The sequence below is a fragment of the Grammomys surdaster genome, unplaced genomic scaffold (assembly GCF_004785775.1).
Source record: "Grammomys surdaster isolate TR1022 unplaced genomic scaffold, NIH_TR_1.0 129, whole genome shotgun sequence".
NCBI classification, from domain to species: Eukaryota; Metazoa; Chordata; class Mammalia; order Rodentia; family Muridae; genus Grammomys; species Grammomys surdaster.
In genome coordinates, this window is record NW_021604587.1 from 13,094,846 (window position 1) to 13,114,192 (window position 19,347).

General features: G+C 38.9%; 1 protein-coding gene across 1 annotated transcript in view; it reads right to left on the reverse strand.

The window, feature by feature from the left end:
• Plcb1 (phospholipase C beta 1) overlaps positions 1 to 19,347 on the reverse strand; it is a 248,669-nt gene that overhangs the window by 204,577 nt on the left and 24,745 nt on the right. Inside the window, exons 3-7 of the mRNA XM_028755344.1 lie at positions 17,127 to 17,206; positions 15,218 to 15,271; positions 14,159 to 14,234; positions 6,367 to 6,467; positions 4,676 to 4,842 (exon numbers count right to left, since the gene is read on the reverse strand). Coding sequence (XP_028611177.1) covers positions 4,676 to 4,842; positions 6,367 to 6,467; positions 14,159 to 14,234; positions 15,218 to 15,271; positions 17,127 to 17,206 — 478 coding nt within the window. The remainder of the gene's footprint in view (positions 1 to 4,675; positions 4,843 to 6,366; positions 6,468 to 14,158; positions 14,235 to 15,217; positions 15,272 to 17,126; positions 17,207 to 19,347) is intronic.

Here is a 19,347-nt window from a genome sequence, read left to right on the forward strand (position 1 = left end):
TGTCTTAATTTTTCTTGGTGATAATTATATAAGGATACTCAAGATGGTTGAATGAGTGCATGAACAGATTAAAGTGTCACCCTTGATGCCCAGAAAATCTTCCATTCATTTCTGTTAAAATGAATTCAGCTTGGAGATTCCCTGGATCTTCTCTAGGGGGCTCCATCTTCCAGTTTTCTACCAATCCTCAGTACCTCTCAAACCCTGTCTGCTCAGTGTAGCTCCTGCAGGCTGGGTCAGCACTGCTCAGTACCTTGCTACAAATGCAGACTGAAGAATCTAAATTTGATAAGGCGTCCAGTGATTTTGAGATACATTAGCACTTGAAAAATACATTACTTATGTTTATATCCTCCTGTTATTGAAAAGAGTAGAAACCTTTAAACCCTTTTTTGTTGCGGTTTTTTTGCTTGTTTGTTAAGAAAGGTCTTTGCTGTATAGCTCAGGCTGGCCTTGAATTTGAGATCCTCCTGTCTCAGCTTCCCAAATGATTGAATCGTCCATTTGTTTTGCGACAACAGTTTTTTGGTTGTTTTGTTTTTAAATGCTGACATCATGAAGAATACAGATGCATGCTTACAGATGCATCTTACAGTCCCTAGCTGGACTAGGGACTATCGTTCCTTCTTCCAGGGTTGTGATAGCAAAGAATGGTATCTATGTCTAGGTGGAGACAAGCCATCATCACCTCCCTGACACACTTAATGCAGTTGAGATGGTCAATCCTTTGGCTAATGGACATCTCAGGAAGATGTGCCTACTTTAAGCCATGCTAACAAGACAGGAAGAATAATTGGTATTCCAGGTGTGTCAAGGGAGAGCCATCTGCTTTTCTGAGTTCTGCTCAAAACTCTTCTGTTTTACTTTTGGATGCTGGCCAAAGCCTAAGTATCCTTTTTCTCGTGTGTTGGGTTTCCTCCATCATGGTTAACCTTTATGGTAGCTTATCTCAAACAGCATGAACCTCTCTCCCCTTAAGCTACCAACTATGAATAAAAAAAAACCCAAACCAACCAACCAACCAAACAAACACCCCAACAACAAAACAAAACAAACCAAAACAAACAAAACACAAAACTTCTCTCTTGTTCATGAGATAAGAACCACAAAACCACTGGCTTGGGGAACTGTCATGATCATAGGCACCCTGACATTCCAGTATCATTTCCACTTTAAGTAATAATGGTAATCTATTAGCTATTATGTATTAATCTAATTTAAATCACACACTTTCACTTTACCCTTAATATAGGACAGTTAGCAGGTTCTTTTGTGTGTATGGGCTTTGGAGTTGAAATAGGACTTCTAAAGTCTCTTATAATTTGACTAGTTGACTACTGGAGAGTTTAATTTCTCTCTGGGGAAAAGGTGACAGCCCTATCTAGATCCAACCAGATCTGTTTATTTATCATTTCTGTCTCATGAAGTGACAGAAGTTCATCTCCTACATCTTGGTGCTACAGGACAAACCTATCCTTCCCATGTGTTGTTACTTGTGGCTTCTGTGGAGAGATACTAATCTAATCTTACTATTATGGGGAATGATGCTTTGTTGGGGCATAAATGCTTTATGGAAGTTATCAGACCTCATCTCCCAGCCAATAATAATATTGCATTCTTAAGCAGGGCTACCTTATAGGTCGAGGGGGAAATAAAAGAAAGTCTAACACACAAGTACCTTATTATGATCTAGAGCGTAGCTAGATGGAACACACCAGAGGAATTAAAACCAATCTTCAACATCTCAATATCCGGAGTAGACTTACTACTTGGTCGTAACATCACATGGGCCAGATGCTTTCTAGTGGGTGTTATTTATCTCAAACTCATAATAGGTCAGTGAAAAACTCTTCCCTCTTCAGTTTTGCAGAAGAAGAACCTCGTGCATGGAGAGGTTAAGTGTCAGGATGACATGTTCTATGCTGCCTCTGGCTACTGCAGTTATTGGTTTCATGAACAATGTCATTAGGCCACAGGGAGGCCTGCTGGTTTCACAAAAGCTTTTCCTTGTCACATTGTTATGAGCTAATCATTTTTAGAAGTCATTTTGGAATTGTTCCACTGCTGAGTGTTAGCTGTTCTTGGAAAAGTCAGGAAGTTGACCTAGCTTGAAAATAAGGAACAGGCATTAGAAAAAAAAAAAAAAACTTTACATATGTTTGCATGGCAGCCCTGCCAATGACACAACAAACAATTGGCCTGTGACTTCCTTTCTCTGACCTCACCTGAATGGCAACAATGGAAATAATGTTAATAATCAAGGCAAAATGCTTGGCCAAGAACATAGAGAGGCCGATGAAAAGTTGTCTATAAATTCCCAATTAACAGACTGAAGAAAAAAAATACAATTTTGCTGTATACACAACTCATAGCTCCCTTCTCTTTTGGGAGGGCCGATTCCAGGATGAGTACAATGTAGGAGAAAACTTGTGCTACCCACTCTCATTTGTGGCATGTGATTGCTATTTCTGTTACTACATGAAGTTCAGTTGAACTGTGAATCTAGGTGAGTCACAGCAAACAAATTCTCAATTTCCCCCAAGAATCTGAACTGATTGATAATGCAGAGATTATAATAATAAGTCAGGGAATGTTTGTCTTTTGTTGATTCAGTTTCTTGTTTTTTGGGACTTATTACTCACTGAAACAAATAAAATATAAAACATAAATATAAATATAAACTGCTGTCTGAAGATTGTATCTTGAAGAGACTATTATGAAGTGGCTTGGGTGTGCAAGTGACAGAGTGTACAAGCCCCGGGTTACAGAGCAATCCATTCGTGTCTTTAAGTGTGAATATTTAGGCTAATTCAAAGACTGAAGAACGGACTGAGTATGTAGCTCCCTGGGAAAACACCTCCCTGATGTGTATGGGCCTGATTTTAATTCTCCCATACCAAAAGAGAGAAGATTGGAAGGTATTTTGCTCTTAGTTATTCAAAAAGGTGTTTATTCCTATCTCTGTGTAAATGGTTTTCTTCTCCTGGTTTTTAATATTTATTTTTGAGAATTTTATGTCTGAGAAATATATTCATATTTATCCCTTTACCTTCTTGGCAGATAAATGTGGGGACAAACAAATGTACAAGCATAAAGTTTAATGAAACTGTGATAAGATAAAATAGCTCAAAATCATGAATACGATTTGACAGAAAGCCTTCAGTTCTTATAAGACTCTAGGAAAGACATCCCTGAGTGATATAAATGGCACCTGTAGACTCAGATTCTGTAGGGATGATAAGGGTGAACTTTGCCCTGGGAGTTCACAGCTAATTAGTGACTCTCCAGTGATAATTCAAATGGCAAGTGATGGAACTAGAAAATATCACACTGAGTGAGGTAACCCAGCCACAAAAGAACACCCATGGTATGCACTCACTGATAAGTGGATATTAGCTCAAAACTTGGAATACCCAAGACAAAATTCACAGACCACATGAAGCTCAAGAAGAAGTAAGACCAAAGTATGGATACTTTGGTCCTTCTTAGAAGGGGGAACAAAATACTCAAGGGATCAAATATGTAGACAAAGTGTGAAGCAGAGACTGAAAGAATGGCCATCCAAAGACTGCCCCACCTGGGGATCCATCCCATATACAATCACCAAACCCAGACCTTATTGTGGATGTCAAGAAGTGTTTGCTGACAAGAGCCTGATATAGCTGTCTCCTGAGCAGCTCTGTTAGAGCGTGACAAATACAGAGGTGGATACTCGAAGTCAACCATTGGACTGAGCATGAGGTCCCTAATGGAGAAGTTAGAGAAAGGGCTGAAGGAGCTGAAGGGGTTTGCACCCCCATAGGAAGAACAACAATATCAACCAACCAGACCCCCCCCCCAGAGCTCCCAGGGACTAAACCACCAAGAATACACATGGAGGGACTTATGGCTCCAACCACATATATAACAGAGGAAGGCCTTGTCAGGCATCAATGGGAGGAGAGGTCCTTGGTCCCATGAAGGCTCAATGCCCCAGTGTAGGGGAATGCCAGGGTAGGGAGGAGGGAGTGGGTGGGTGGGTGGGGGACACTCTCATAGAAACGGGGGGGAGGGGGAATGGGATAGAGAGTTTATAGGGTAGGGTGAGAAAGGGGATATAACATTTGAAATGTAAGTAAAGAAAATATCTAATAAAAAAAAACAAAACACAAAAACCTATAAGGCCAAATTTCAAATATTCCTCATGTGGAAAGATTTATCAGTTAGTGTAAACTGGAATAAGATTTGATTATAGCAGACTGAATATTCTCTTCAGTTTTGGAGACTTGGAGAAAAACAAACAAACAAACAAACAAACAATCAAGAAAAGAGAAAACCAAAACAAACTCATGGGCTACTTTACAGAACTTTCAAAAAATGACCCTAATGGAGTAACTAATTGAGTTAGTTAATTTGCTGAATGAAAAAAATACATTTAATTACTGCATAAATTTGGGGGAGAAAGATGAGATATTTAAAAATATGTGGCTTCCATCATAAACAGAACTAGCAAAGTAAATCATGAAAGTTAAAACAACCACCACCACAACAACAAATTACATCAGGCTTAAAAAAAACCCACAGGAGAATCCAGACACAAAGGAGCTACATGGCCTTAAATCCCTTCCGTCCTGAGTGTGGCCAGTCACACAGGAAGCAGAGACTCTGCAGTATGGTGTGGAGTGATGCACACTACCTTTCTTGGCGAGGCTGCTGTTGGGCTCATACTTCTCAATCAATACTTGGACCTGCTCTTGCTTCAGAGGTGGGTAAAGTATTTCATTTAGCCGGGGATCTCTCTGCTTCAGGTTGATAAAATCCATCATCTGATCAACAGTAAGGTACGGCTTGCTTTTGGCACCACTGAAAGTAATGGAAACACAAGAAATCACCATCCTTTCAACATCTTATGTGTGCATTTGGCAACTGAAAAATCAAATTGCGCAGTACCTGGAAATTCTATAATGGAATTCTGACCTTGCCCTAAACATATGCTACTTCCACTCCACTTCCAGTTCCCAAAGCCTGGTGGGTTACCACTCTTCCGAACTGCCAGCACTCAACCTAGGGAAGCATCAGATGACTAACAACATTCTTTATCACACGTAACATTTGAAGATATACTGCTGATTTCTCACTTTGAAAAGAAAAGAAAAAACAATGTGCTTGAATACGTTTTTCCTTTTCATCTCATTAAAGTTGCAGGTTTATAAGAGTCTATACTGCTTTTATCTGCTTGTTTTGGCTTGTGGAGACAGGGACTCACTATGTACCCCGGTTTACCCTGGTGCTTACTACAGTCCAGACTAGCTTCAAATTTCTATTAAGCCTCCTGAGTCAGCTTCTTTCAGGTAATAATAATAATAACAATTTATACTATTATGTAGAGCTAAACATGCAATCTCATTTTATCCTCAAAATAACATGCTGTTATTGAATAGTGTTATTCAAATGCCCATTTCAATTTAATTGGTAACCCATGACAATTCAGTGGTAGAAGTATTGTGGCTACTCAGTAAGTGTTTTATGGTGATGTAATTACAAAGCAAAGGTATTCAGTGTGCAAAGTGACACTCAGCAGTGGGACTTGTCTATCTGCCAGTTATTTCCTTTACCAACTTGGGGTTGACCTTTTGACATTAGGTAGATTTTGCTATATCAAGAAAGATAAATTGTGTTTCTATTTAATTGTTTCTTCTCTCTTTTTTCCTTCTGTGTCTCTTTAAGAAGCAAAACCTAGGGGCTAGAGAAACGGCACAGCACTTAAGGGCACTTATTCTTGCAAAGGACCCAGATTCTGTTCCCAGAACTCACATGGGGGCTTATGACTGTATGTAACTCATTTTAGCAAATCCAACTCCCTCTTCTGGCCTCTAAGAGAACTAGGTATACACACAGTATATAGATATCCATGTAGGCAAAGCAGTCGTATATATTAAATAAAAATGCATCTAAAAAAGCAATGTTTATAAAAGTTCGTAATTCCTAGAATCAGAGAAAATTAAATGTTGTATGTAAGGGTGCTTAGCAATCTAAACTTCTCTATACTGATACCACTGACAGGAATACAATTCATAGTGTTCAGTCAGGACTCGTAGTGTTACATGAATATTTCTTTTGTATGTTAAGACACTTCTTGCTGTATCCATAAGCTCCAGTCTAAACAAAGCCAACTAAGCATGTGAAAATGGCATCCAGCCATACATGTGTCATAGTAAACACATGTTCACTAGAGCAATAGTTGCTGTCGAGGCCAATAGCACATTATCACCTCCATGAAGCTGCTGCTTTTGGACAGTCTCCTTCTAGTCGTAACAAAAGTCTGCCCTAGACACTCTGACTATAACTATAAGCTAGAAAAAAGTAGATTAAAGTGCATCCTCTTACAATTCAGAAAAGATGTTATCAATTTCAGGTCGGGGACAAAGATTGTTCAGGAAAACTCTGTATACATCTGGAGTGAAGTCCTCTTGAGGGATGGAATCATTCTGGGAAGTAAAACAACAGGGTGAGCAGAAGCTTTCTCTTGTTTCCTTCCTGAATTTTCTTTGTCCTTCCCCTCTTCTTTTTTTCCTCCTTCCCTCCCTCTTTCTCTCCCTCCCTTCCTTCCCTCCCTCTCTCCCTCCCTCCCTGCCTCCCTCCCTTCCTCCCTCCCTCCTTTCTTTTTTTTTCCTTTTTGCCAAACCAGGCCAAATGTCCAGAGAACATCTCATAGGCAAACTCATACTTCATGTAGAACCTGACTTTGGTATTCCAACAACTTTTCTGTTGATTTTTAATTTTAATTAAAGCTTAAGTATTTTATCCTGATAAACAGATGTTAACACAGTTTTACTAAAGTAAGTAACACATAGGAAGACAGAATATATTCAGTAGAAAAGTTTAACTTGCCTGTCTGTCCTTCCCTCCCTCCCTCCCTTCCATCCTCCTTTTCTCCCTCCCTCCTTCTTTTCCTTTTTCCCTCCCCCCCACTTGAACCCCCTTGTTTGCTTTCCCAGTGCTAAGATCACAAACATGAACCACAAAGTCTGGGTTGTTTATGTGGGTCTGGGGATCAAATTCAGGTTCTCATGCTCTTTACTAAGTGAAACATTTTCCAAGCTCATTTTATTCTTGTCTGTCTGTCTGTCTGTCTGTCTGCCTGTCTATCTGTTTGTCTGTCTTCCCTCCTTCTCTCTACCCAGTCTTTTCCTCTGTCTTGGGTTGAGTTCTCCTCTCTAAAGGCAGTGGTAGAAGACATCTAGCTTTCTTTGCCATTTTAAGCATTTGAAGTGGATGCATCCATGGCATAAAGAATATGTACATTTTCGTGCCCTTTATCAGGCTTTTGAGTGAATATTTTTAAGAGTCATGGCCCTGGAGATAATGCTAAAATAAAAACATAAACTCCAACTTTATGTTCCTTTTCTTTAGAAAGGAAAGGGTTTATTTCATTTTACACTTCGAGGTTACAGTCCATCAGTGAGGAAAGCCAGGGCAGCGACTCAGGCATGACAGGCACTGATGCAGAGGCCATGGAGGAGAGCTGGGTTCCGTTATTTGTTCTGTTGTAAGATACTTTTCCTAGGAAGGGCAGTCCCAGTCATTATTTGCTTCTGATTGCTCCTTGTCCCATTGTTTGAGAAATGAGCCACTCATATAAAAGGCCACTTCTACTGCTTATGTTTTCTGTTTGGTTGGGCTGCCATGGAAACCGGAAGCATGTATCTGAGCCTTTGTTAACAGGAAGGACATTTTTCATGCAGCTTCCTATTTCAGGTGTGTGCCTGAATGATTATTTTTATTTTCAAGTCCCTAGAAGAAAGAAAACACCCTTCCTTTTAAACTTAGTCATATATTTCAACTGTATTTTAATAGAAAACTAAACAACAAAAACCAACTTTTTTACGCTGCTTGCTAACAGACCAGAAAATGTAGCTCAGCACTTGGCAAAGAGTAGAGTTCCCATGTTTGTGGAATAAAATAAATGAAGTAATAGTTCTTTGACTAAGTTCATTTACAGGAAGCAAAGCATGCTATTTTAGAAAAATGAATTTTGAGAGAACAAAACAATGTGTAAGAACATCCGAAAGATCTCTCTACCAACACACTTGGGATGCTTAGACACAGCTTTGAAATCATGAACTCAAGAGCTCAGGTTCAAGGGCATCAGAAATCCTCTTGAAGGGCTTTATTGGTGTTTTGCTACTCATAGAATGGAGACAGGAGCAGCCCAGGTATGAGCCTCTAGAATTCCACTTTGTTTATGAAAAGAAATACCTCTGACGAGAGAATGCCAGTTTCTGTCTGAGTTAGACATATACTTCTCTTGCTTTTCTAGATAGGCAAGATGACTTGGCCAACTTTTTGGCTGTGAGAGGAAGATTTGAAATCATTTGCAAAAAATATTCAATATTACTTCTGCCAACTCAAGTACATTGAACTTCATTGCATTTATGAACCCCAAGTGGGGTTCATAGCCCACTCTGCAGGGACACATCTCTCTCTCACATCATCTAGTAGACACAAGCCGATCTTATCTAAGGGTATCATCCACGACTTGCTGACTCCTCATTTCTTGCTTGTCAGTTTTCAGTGTCTCTCTTTGAACAGACACACCTTCCACTTGGGTTGCACTGTCTCCTGGCTCTGTACTTCTGTCCCATTCTAGTCATCTCATATTTCATCTAACTGTGTTGTTTCCACAGCTGCACAATTATCTCTGCTCTTCCTTGGGCACCGGCTAGAACTTGCACTGTTATGAATGTGTAAATGTATGTATATGTGTATGTGTAGATGTATGTATACATATATGTAAAATAGAACTTGTCTACTTATCGAAAATATATATATACATATATATATACATATATATATGTGTGTGTGTATATATATATACAATGTGTAATATGCAATATATGCAAGTATCTGAAGATGAATTCAAAAGACTCATGTTTCATGACTTCATCTGGATTCAGGCATCTATTATAAAACATTTTTAGTGACATACTGTTTCTACTATGACTTGGACTTTTGAAGATTAGATTAAGAATGCTAGTATAATTTGAAGTATTAGGACGTGAATTAGGTTAATTGGTGTAGGGACCATGAAGCATTAAGGCAAATGTGAAGGGCTCACACTTTTCTAGTTATGTCCTTATACAGAGTCTTAACAGAGAAATGATGTTAAGAATTTCTGATGTTAGCAATAGTATTTCCAGATCCCATAGACTTGGTAACATCATGTCCACATGTGAAGTAAATAAAACATAGGACACACATGCAGACTGTGTATACGCATATACATAATACACTTAAAAGGATAATAAGAGTTAATAAGGAACACTTGCTGTTTGCTAAGCAAGCACCTTCTGAATATTTTTTTGGTCCCTGGGACCACTTTTTACTGTTAGCATCTGACTGCGATAGCAAGGTGCTAGGAAGTTACAAAACTATCCTAAGGTTCTTGGTAAGGCAGCTAGGGTGGTGCCAGCAGGCACACTTTGAGTCTATGTGACTCGGCACTATAACTTACAACATAAACCCATGAGCTTAAGGTTCATATGCATTTCAGGATGGTGGTTTTACTTTTCTGTTTTACATATTTGTGTATTTAAAGGATGCATTTATCATTAACTTGTATTTAACATTCAATGAGTTTTAAACTACATTTTATTAAGCCAGACTCTAATAGAACCCATAGTTTTTTTTTTTTTATAGATTTATTTATTTTATGAATGTGAGTACACAGTTGCTGTGATCAGACACACCAGAAGAGGGCATCAGATCCCATTACAGATGGTTGTGAGCCACCATGTGGTTGCTGGGATTTGAACTCAGGACCTCTGGAAGTGCAGTCGGTGCTCTTAACCACTGAGCCATCTCTCCAGCCCAGAACCCATAGTTTTATTATCATCATTACCTGTTTTTTTTCAGTATTTTATTTTATGTGTACGAGTATTTTACAAGCATGTATGTTTGTGTACCACATGCATACCAAGTGCCCACAGACCAGAAGAGGTGTCAGATTCCTTATAATTAGAAATAATTTTAAGTGGGTTCCAGGAATCAAACCTGGGTCCTGCGGACAAGTAGCAAGTGTTTAACTGATGAGCCACCTGCCCAGCTCTAACTACTGTTTGATAGTGCATTATTACCCAGTACATTTTAGACTGTTAGCCTTTTAAAATATTGTCTTAGAATCATAAGACAAAAGTTGAATTAGCCTGAGCCCATGGAATCACTATAAATATATTGCTCGTTGTATATTGAATTCTTGTGTGAATTCTTGAAGGATTATGTTGATATAGTGATTTTAGGAACCACAACTGAAAAAATGATGGTATTTCTAACTTATTTTCAGAACTTAAGGCAATGGACTGCAGCTATACAGAGATGTTCCTTTAGACATGTTATCTATAACATTCCTTAAGAAGATATGTGCAAGTCTTTAAGTAGATAACTAGTCTTCCTATGTATTTAATGCATACCTACCTACATCCTGTAGTAAAATTTATATTTAAAACAAATATATGGATTTATTTCTTACCTTCTTCATTGAAATGCAACCATACAGGCAATGTCATGACAAGACTACAGTGTAATTCCAAATGTCACCAAGCCCTTTCAAGTTAATAAGCCTTAAATCAAGGGAATTTGGTACTGATAAATTATTTTCAATTCTCAGAGAGCTTGTGGGTAGAGTGGTAATTTTCTGAATATGAAAAGGTTTTCACAGGTCTCACTGGAAAATATGTTTGGATTATTAATAGAAGGACAGTAATTGCTTTGTCTCATTTTAGGTATCGTATTACTTTCTACCAATTAGGATAACTTGAGGCTAGTGACTGTACTCTCCAAAGGAGAACCCTCTAAAGCAATGTGTTATTCCAGCAAATCATGTCAGCCAGGGTACAAGTTCAAGTGCATTAGTTATTCCTAGCAACATGTACAAAGATAATGTTTAAAAAAATCTCAACAGGATATCCACAGCATTTCTGGTAATGTGTCTATTTACAGAACACAATTAAGTTCAATTTGAATGACGGCTAGCTAGGAAGCAGACTCCCACTTATGCAGAATCATCTACCATTTATACGACCCCTTCCTTCTCTGGAATGTGTAAAATGCCCCCAGGCATACACTCTGAATCTTTTTATCTAAGCAGTGACTATTTCCTATACCCACCATTCAGTACATATGAAATTATCACAGGATTGTTGAAAACTGTTTTTGATGTGCTGTAGACAGCTCAGAGAAACATTTATTTCCTGTATTTGAAGTGGTCTTGGGTCTGTGCATCTTAACAAAAACCATTTGAATTCTACGAGTTCTGCAGATAAATTATAGTTTACAATGAATAATGATCTTTCAAAACTATAATGGAGGTTGATTGTATCTTAAAATATCTTCAGTTTGTTTTCAGAAAATTGTCATTACATTTAATTTGCTAAAGATAAGCATTTTTTTCCAATTTAAACATAACTCCTACTGCTTGAATCTCATTTTCTTTCAAATCGTCTCTAGTTGATATTGGACTGAAAATGTAAGACTATAATAGACATAGTGAATTATAAAGACTCAATTTATGTTTATTGACTGAATTTTCAGAATTCAATTGTTCAGAAAATTGCAATTTTCAGAGAATTGATTGATGGATTTCATTTTTTTTTCTTATCCAGCTTCATTCTGTGTTTCTTCTTTCATTTCACTGGATTCAGAAGACTAAGCTGATCACTGTATTTTCCCAAGATTGTATCGAAGAAAGATAAACTTAGAAGTAGTCACAAAGGGGAAAATATCTTCTCATGTCTTGTACTTCCATCTCTATGCCTCCCCTTTAGGCTGAGTGTATGTAATGGCCATTCTCCTGATGGTCAAACTCCTCCCCAGACCCAGGCCTCTGTGCACCGTCTTCAGTAGAATAGATTTTTCTTTTCAGGGCAGCACCCGTTCTGCTCTAAATAGCACTTCTTTCCATTTATGAATGCATCTCTTGGCATATTTATTGACTAGATCTCTCCAAATACTTTACAGTTCTTGGAACCCAGGGCCACAACATTTGCTCCGTTCCTCTGGGTGTGTGGCAGGACTTGTGGAATATTGGTCAACTCAACGACAGGAATAACATTGTTCTGTCTTTCCTATGCCAAGGCTTCTATCAGAAAAGCAACAGTGAGTGTGTCTGAGCATTTTAATTCGTTCAGCACAATGATGGGAATTTTGTGAAGATGCAGTGCCAGAGTACAGCACTCTCAAGGTCTAACAGAAGCCCTGGGCTTGATATCCAGTGTGACCCCTTCCCAAACAGAAAAGGAAAGATAGAAAATAGAGTGCAGTAGCCAGAAATGTGCACGGCAGCCTTTCCAGCATAACGGGACACATGCACTTATGAGAACAAAATTGGTATTATTCTTCTGACCTAGCAAAATCTTTCCTTTCTCTCATTTTTTAAAAAACTTTTACCTGTTTGTTTGTTTGTTTGTTTGTTTGTTTAGTTTTGGAGATAGTATATCATTATGCAGCCCAGGGATGGCCTGGGACTTAGAATGATCTCAGTCTATGCTCCTGATTGCTGGAATTGTAGGTATACAGTACCACACTCAGCTAGTGTTCTTTCTAATTTGCTTAGTTTTCTAAAGTTTTGAATAAGAACTGGGTGACAAATGTGCTCAGTCCTATATTATAACTTCATCGTATGTTGAAAAGTAGCTTTCCAATCTCAGAGCAATTGGAACATGGTTAGTTATCTCCAGAGGTCCAGAGGCCCCACCAGTACCTAGTGATCTAGATAAGGGCTTACTTGTTGCTTAGATACTAGGTGAGTCTAATTTGGAAGGGAAAGGAAAATTCTACATAAGCATGTGGTGTAGAGTTCATGCAACATACTGTTCTCCTAGAAGTACTGGTAACGCATCCTTTTAGAATGAATACGGAAATGAATTGAAAAGGAGAGGCGAATGTATATGAAATGCATTGTGTGTCAGCCACAAAAATGAAAGAACATCTTGTGTCGTGGCCTTCTCCCTGTCAGCGGTGAGTGACCTCCAAACTCTTTTGACCTGCATCTCTTTCAGTAGAACCTGTGGGCACAGCCTTGAGGAATATCTTTACTAAATTTGTTTATCAACACATGTACCATGTGCCAACAATGTCTAATGAATACATTTTAAAACTAGAGGTTCAAAAGTCAGTTGAAGCTTGTTATTCACAAGCTTCTGAAGCAGCAGTTTTCAACCTTCTGATAACTGCAACCCTTTAATACAGTTCCTCAAGTTGCGGGGACCGTCAACCATAAAAATATTTCACTGCTACTTCATAATTATAATTTTGATGCTGTTATTAATTAGAATGTGAAAGGATTGAGTCACAGGTTGAAAAATACTGTTCTAATGCATAATAGTTCAACATTCTCAATAGATAATATCCCAAGAGGCATCAAGAGTTGGTTTATTATAAATGATGTGTTCAAATCACATTGAAAATTGACAGTGTAATACACAAACACACTTGTGTGCGTGCACATGCACAAACACAGACACATTGATTAGAATTTCCTCCTTCCTTACTGTCTTCCTCCTCAAACTCTGCCTCTCCCACTCTCTATCTCTGCTTCTCTCTGTGTCATTCCTGCTCAAAGACAAGAGTTTCATATAACCTAGGGTAGCTTTGAACTCACTATGTGACTGAGGCTGGTCTTAAAATACTATTCTCGCATCTTCTATATCTGAGCTCATGCAATATTGGGCATTTGCCAACATGCCCAGATAGGTTTTTTTTTTTTTTCAATGACAGCAAAGGGTCATTCTAGACTGAACTGTTGGGGATATGAAAATTAGACACTTTAACAATTGGTCCAACACATTGTACATATTAACAAATAAGTTATGTTCCTTTTTAATTGTCCTTTTGTTGCTCTCGGTGGTCTTATTTGTTTGTTTTCTTGAGATATGTTTGGAATACATAACCCCAGATGGCTTAGAACTTGCTGTGTAGTCCATGCTAGCCTCAAACTTGCAAGCACTCCTTCTGCCTCTGCCTCTTTATTGCTGGAGTTATAGGCATGAAACACCTTACCCACCTCACTTATGGGTTTCTTAATTGTATCAAGCTATGTCTAGGAAATGCTAGGCAGTACAATCGTAGTGCAGAGTTTTAAGAACCATGACATGGTGGGATAGTGGAAAGACAACATGCTCACCCTCGAAGACGGAAGACTACAAGCCTCTAGCGCAGTTTCAACTCGCTTCCGATCTGCCGAAAACAATCGATAGATGCTACAGAACGGAAACATATGAGAGCTGGTTAAAGGTGAAGTGGTTCCCTGAACACACAGATGACTCCAACTGAAGATATTGCACAGAATGAAAGTTGGGTAGATTCAAACAGTGAAAAACCAACTGTTTTCCACACAAAGGTATCTGTTCTCAAGAATTATGTGTATCTTTAAAATTTTCAGTGTCTGATATAAAATCAAGTTTCTAAGATAGTGGAGATGACCCAATGAAAACTATTGCACTGGCTAATTTTTCATTTTAATTACTAAAATAAATGACCTCCCAAATCTCTCCAATCTTGTCCCTTGTTATATACATTGTCACTAAGGGTACATTGTCCAAAGCTTATCGGTTCCATATCAAAGCTGAAGGACATCTGGGTAATGTGTTCCAATAGTGTACTTTTCTTGGCCACACCTTTGCTTTTACGGAAGTGCTAGGAATCAAATATGGTGATCTGAATTTGTGAGTTCTATCGAAACATTACAAAACCCAATCCAGTGCTCAGCACTTCTGCAGGGTAAAGCTGGTCTGTCATCTTCCTCACACTGGCTTTTCTTAGAGGCTCCCTTATTCTCTTGTTTTGTGACTTAAGGTCCTGGCTGGCACCTGTGTCCACTGGACATTGAAAGCCCTGCCTCGGAGTGACTGGCCACTAGGGCCATCAAGGTGCACAGTGTGCACTCCTAGAATAGATCTGAATCTCAGCTGAATTCTGGGATTGATGCAATGGGGTTTCTTCCCTCTCCCTTTTCCTTGCTTCCCACATGTTCTCCAAAATGATGCCACAGGAAGTGGCAACCAGGGAAGTGTCATGAGGAAGCTAGCTGTCTTGTGTGAGTCTAGCATGAAGAAGGACAGGGTCACCACACTATTTCTATGCTACAACTCAGACTGTTGAAGAAATAAACGAGACCCCATGGCACAGATTCACGTTTTTGGGAGAAACCAGATGAATGATGAGACACACCCGTGCAGCTTACTTTTTAAGAGGAATGCGGCCTTCTGGGGTGACCTGAAGCTTGAGCTTAGTATATCTGTTGGGAAAGCAAAACCAAAAACAATAAAATAAGTCATTATCTGAGAAGAACTCATATCCATGTGCAATGTGCTGAATTTGTCAATTTATTCAAATCTCCAAATTGGTTCCTGGATGGTGAAATGGAATACAGCCTGTTTAGAAGCCTCCCAGAAGTTCTGCTCTTGCCTTCTGGAGTCAACCCCCACAAATCATTGTCATGTTTATATATATATATTTTTTTTTTTGGTTTTTTTTGAGACAGGGTTTCTCTGTGTAGCCCTGGCTGTCCTGGAACTCACTCTGTAGACCAGGCTGGCCTCGAACTCTCAAACTCAGAAATCCACCTGCCTCTGCCTCCCAAGTGCTGGGATTAAAGGCATGCGCCACCATCGCCCGGCCTTGTCATGTTTATATTAATCAGCAGAAATTATCTTTGCTTGTTTTTGTCCCTTACATAAAATGGGATTAAGTTTTGGGTCTGGCTTCTTTCCCTCAGTATTGTTTCTGTGACTCATCTGTATCCTGTTTATAGTTATAGTTTGTTCATAGGAAATTCAGAGAGAATATAAGGACTGTATTTACCTCTTCGTCTACCTTCAGACACATATGTAAAGAGTCAGAGCCACAGAACTCTCAACCACTGCTCACGAGAGTGTCAATAGGAAATGCTACCTTGGGACACTGCAAATACCATCACCCAGAGACCCCACATCCAGATTTGTACACAACACGTTCATCAGTATTCATGTGTCACAATCCCCACAGTTGCCCTCACAAGGGTTATCCATGGAACCATTTGCACTAGACTATGGTCAGTCAACCAGTTTCACCATGTCTCAGCTTGAACATCTTATTTCTCTCTGTATCCCATTCATTAGCCCTATCTAGAAAAATACATGTTCTGCAAATGCTTGAGAGATGGAGGAAGACAGGTCAGATAAACAGGGTAAAAAAGAAAGGAGAAAGGAAGGAAAAAGGTCCATTGGGAGGATTCTTAAGGTAACAAAACAGAGATGGAGACAGGCTTGCTCCATGATGAAGCATTTAAGTGGAGACCTGTGACTAAAACTCACAGAAGAGCAAAACAAAATGTGGCTGAGATGAAGCATAAACCAAAGGTTATGGCTTCTGGAACGAGAAGGAAGACAGAAGTCTCTTCAGTGAAACAGAGGCATGTCCATTAATGTTTCTGCTTGAGGTTTTGATGTAAAGCTTTCCAAGCTCCTGAACCTCAAGAGTCACCAGGAGGAACATACTTGTCTCCCATTTCCCTGCTGCTTATCTGGCATGCATCATTATTTTCCTTGGTCAAGTAATTTTTAGAATGGCTGTTGAAATTCCAGGGTGATTCCATATCTTATTTCCTTTCCTTCTCTTCTTATTTCCCTTCTGTTTGTTCCTCCTCTGCTCTCTCTCCTCTATCGCTTCATGCAAACGTCTCTAAGGTCTGAAATTCATTATGCTCCTGTTGAATGAAGGACATAGGAAGTTCTTGTGGTACCCATCCAAATTCTCCAAATCTAGGGAAACAAGTCATATGTTGTTCATCCTCTTCGAATGTTAATAAAAGAGAGGACGCAGGCAGAAGCATCAGAAGATGCTCTGAAAAGAGCAATTCTTTGCTCTGAATACAGTTGCTAGGGTTCAGGCCACCTCAGCCTTATGTGCACTTGGAGGAAGGCGCCATCTTTCGTGGAAGTCTTCCAAGTATGAACAGTAGAGAAATCTGCCCTCCAACTACCTATCCCAAAGGGAAATATATGTTTACGAACTTGAGAAGCCAAAGCAGCATAAACAAAAGCCTCACAAAAGGGAAAGGAAACTGACTCAGAAGGAGCAACACCCTTAGTAACATAATCAGAGTGACTTACGCTTTCTCCAGAAATGCGTCCCTGGACATGTTCTGAGCCAGCAGGTTTGTTGCCAAGCTGAAAACCTCATTTGTCCATTCCTGAAAAACATAAATCATAGTTTCATTAGTTTAAATACTACTCAGGTATAAAATATGCTTTTTAACTCGTCTGCCAAGAATACAGACAAATCAATTCAAGTTGGATGTGAACAGATTCCTACCCACCCCTTCTTTTTCTGATAAAAGTCTTATAATTAAATTCAAATCTAAGTGATTCTTCTTTTAGTAAGGAATTGTATACATAAAGATACATTTTTCTATCTTTCAAATTCCCCATTGATAAAACAACTGTCCTTCTAAAACTGTATATTTTTATTATTATCTATTTTTTGGTGAATTATGAACAAACACAGACTCTCTTCTTCACACCCTGGAAATCCCTTGCTATTCCCCATACCTCACACAACCGCCAGTGATCCCACCTGGCTTCCCAGAAAACGGGACATGATGTGTTACATAAGGAAGCTTGCATCTCCATTCATGGTGATGATTCTGAGCATATAATGATCATTTGTTTGCCTAAATAATAATGACAGGATAGTTTCTTCTGGCATCATTGGGTCTGGCTTTGCGTTTCTCCATTATGAACCATCTCATCACGAACCTCCATCATGTTCCTACTTCTCATTACAGTCTATCTTTCCTTATAAGTCTATTGAGATTAGCTTTCCATATTTGGATGCTTACCTTTTTGTACTGAAGATGGTCATATCCTCTTAGTAAACTGATCCTTGGTCATAATGTATGACATTGTCTTTAAAAAGATGTTTACTTTCTCTAATATACCATAAGTGACCATAAGTGGTCATACTGATTAGCATTACTCTGTAGTAGTTGTTTTTCATCCCTTAAGAAATTGTCAGTTTATGTGTGTACTAAAGCGAGTCTCTTACAGCAGTATTACTGTTGGATCTTCTTTAAAAAAAAAATCTAGCTAATCAGTCTCCACCTGTTAATTAGAGAAGTTACTCTAGTTACATTTAATTATTGGGGGCTGTGTGAGAATTTACTGCTGGCATTTTGTCGGTTTCATACAATCTATACTCGATTCTATACTCAAATTTTGTGATTTTTCTTTTTAAAATTAATTAATTAATTAGTCTAAAACACTTTCACAGATTTATACAACACATTCTGGTGACCCTTGTTTACTCTCCTCCCTGTTGATCCCCTTCTTCCCTACACATATCTTTCCTATACTCATAACTTTTGGGTTGTGTGTCCCACAGAGTTTAACTAGGCTGTCTGTGTGACCAAGGCTTGGGCATTATCTGTTAATAGTCTCTCAGGCTCAGGAGCAAGTGAAAAACTAGGCAATTTGCCTTCCCATCTCCCAGAATCTGGTAGTTGCCAAAAGTTTATCAGTAAATGTTAGGCCCCTGTGATCCCATTCTCTATTCAGAAATGACTGTTGATGGTCCCAAAGGCATGGTCTAGTGTTGGTAGGCACAGATGCCTCAAGTTTATGATTGTCATGTCCTCACCAAGTTTAGAAGATGGATGTTTGGAGACCTTCTCCCTGTTGTCTTGCTCTTACATTCTTTATTCAATGTCATAGTCAGTGTTCTGTGAGCCTTCAAGAACTGGCATAAACATCTTTTTTCTTTTGGCTGAGTCCTCATCCATGCTTTAGTCTCAGCATTTTGCATAACCATGGCTCTCTGCATTTACATCTGTTCAATGCAAAGATAGGTTTCTCTGAGTGAGGCTGAGAGTAGCCTTTGTCTGTGAGCATAAAGAGATACTTAGAAACTAGTTTGATGTGATGTCAATTTAGTTATGCAGCAGTTGTATCCATCTCAGGCCTAAGATAGCCTTAGTCATGTCCTTTTGACCAGATTTATAGTAGTGGGCATAGATTCCTGCATACAGAATAGGCTTTATATCCAATCAGGGAGGCATGCAGTTGCCCCTATTCAAATTGTGCCATGGTTACCACCATGAGAATATCTTGAGGTTTGGTATTGCAGTTTATAGATATGACATCTGGGCAAGAGCAATGATGCTTTTACCACTGCCTGCCCCTACATCCTGAGGAATACCATCTGGTACTATGCAAGATACCAGCAGAGAAGGAGCTCACATAGTTCCAGTGGACAATCTAGAATCTTGTGATCTTTGTATTTATTATAGAATCATGTATTTAGTTCAGCATTTTTTGTACCTTATACTTGTTATTT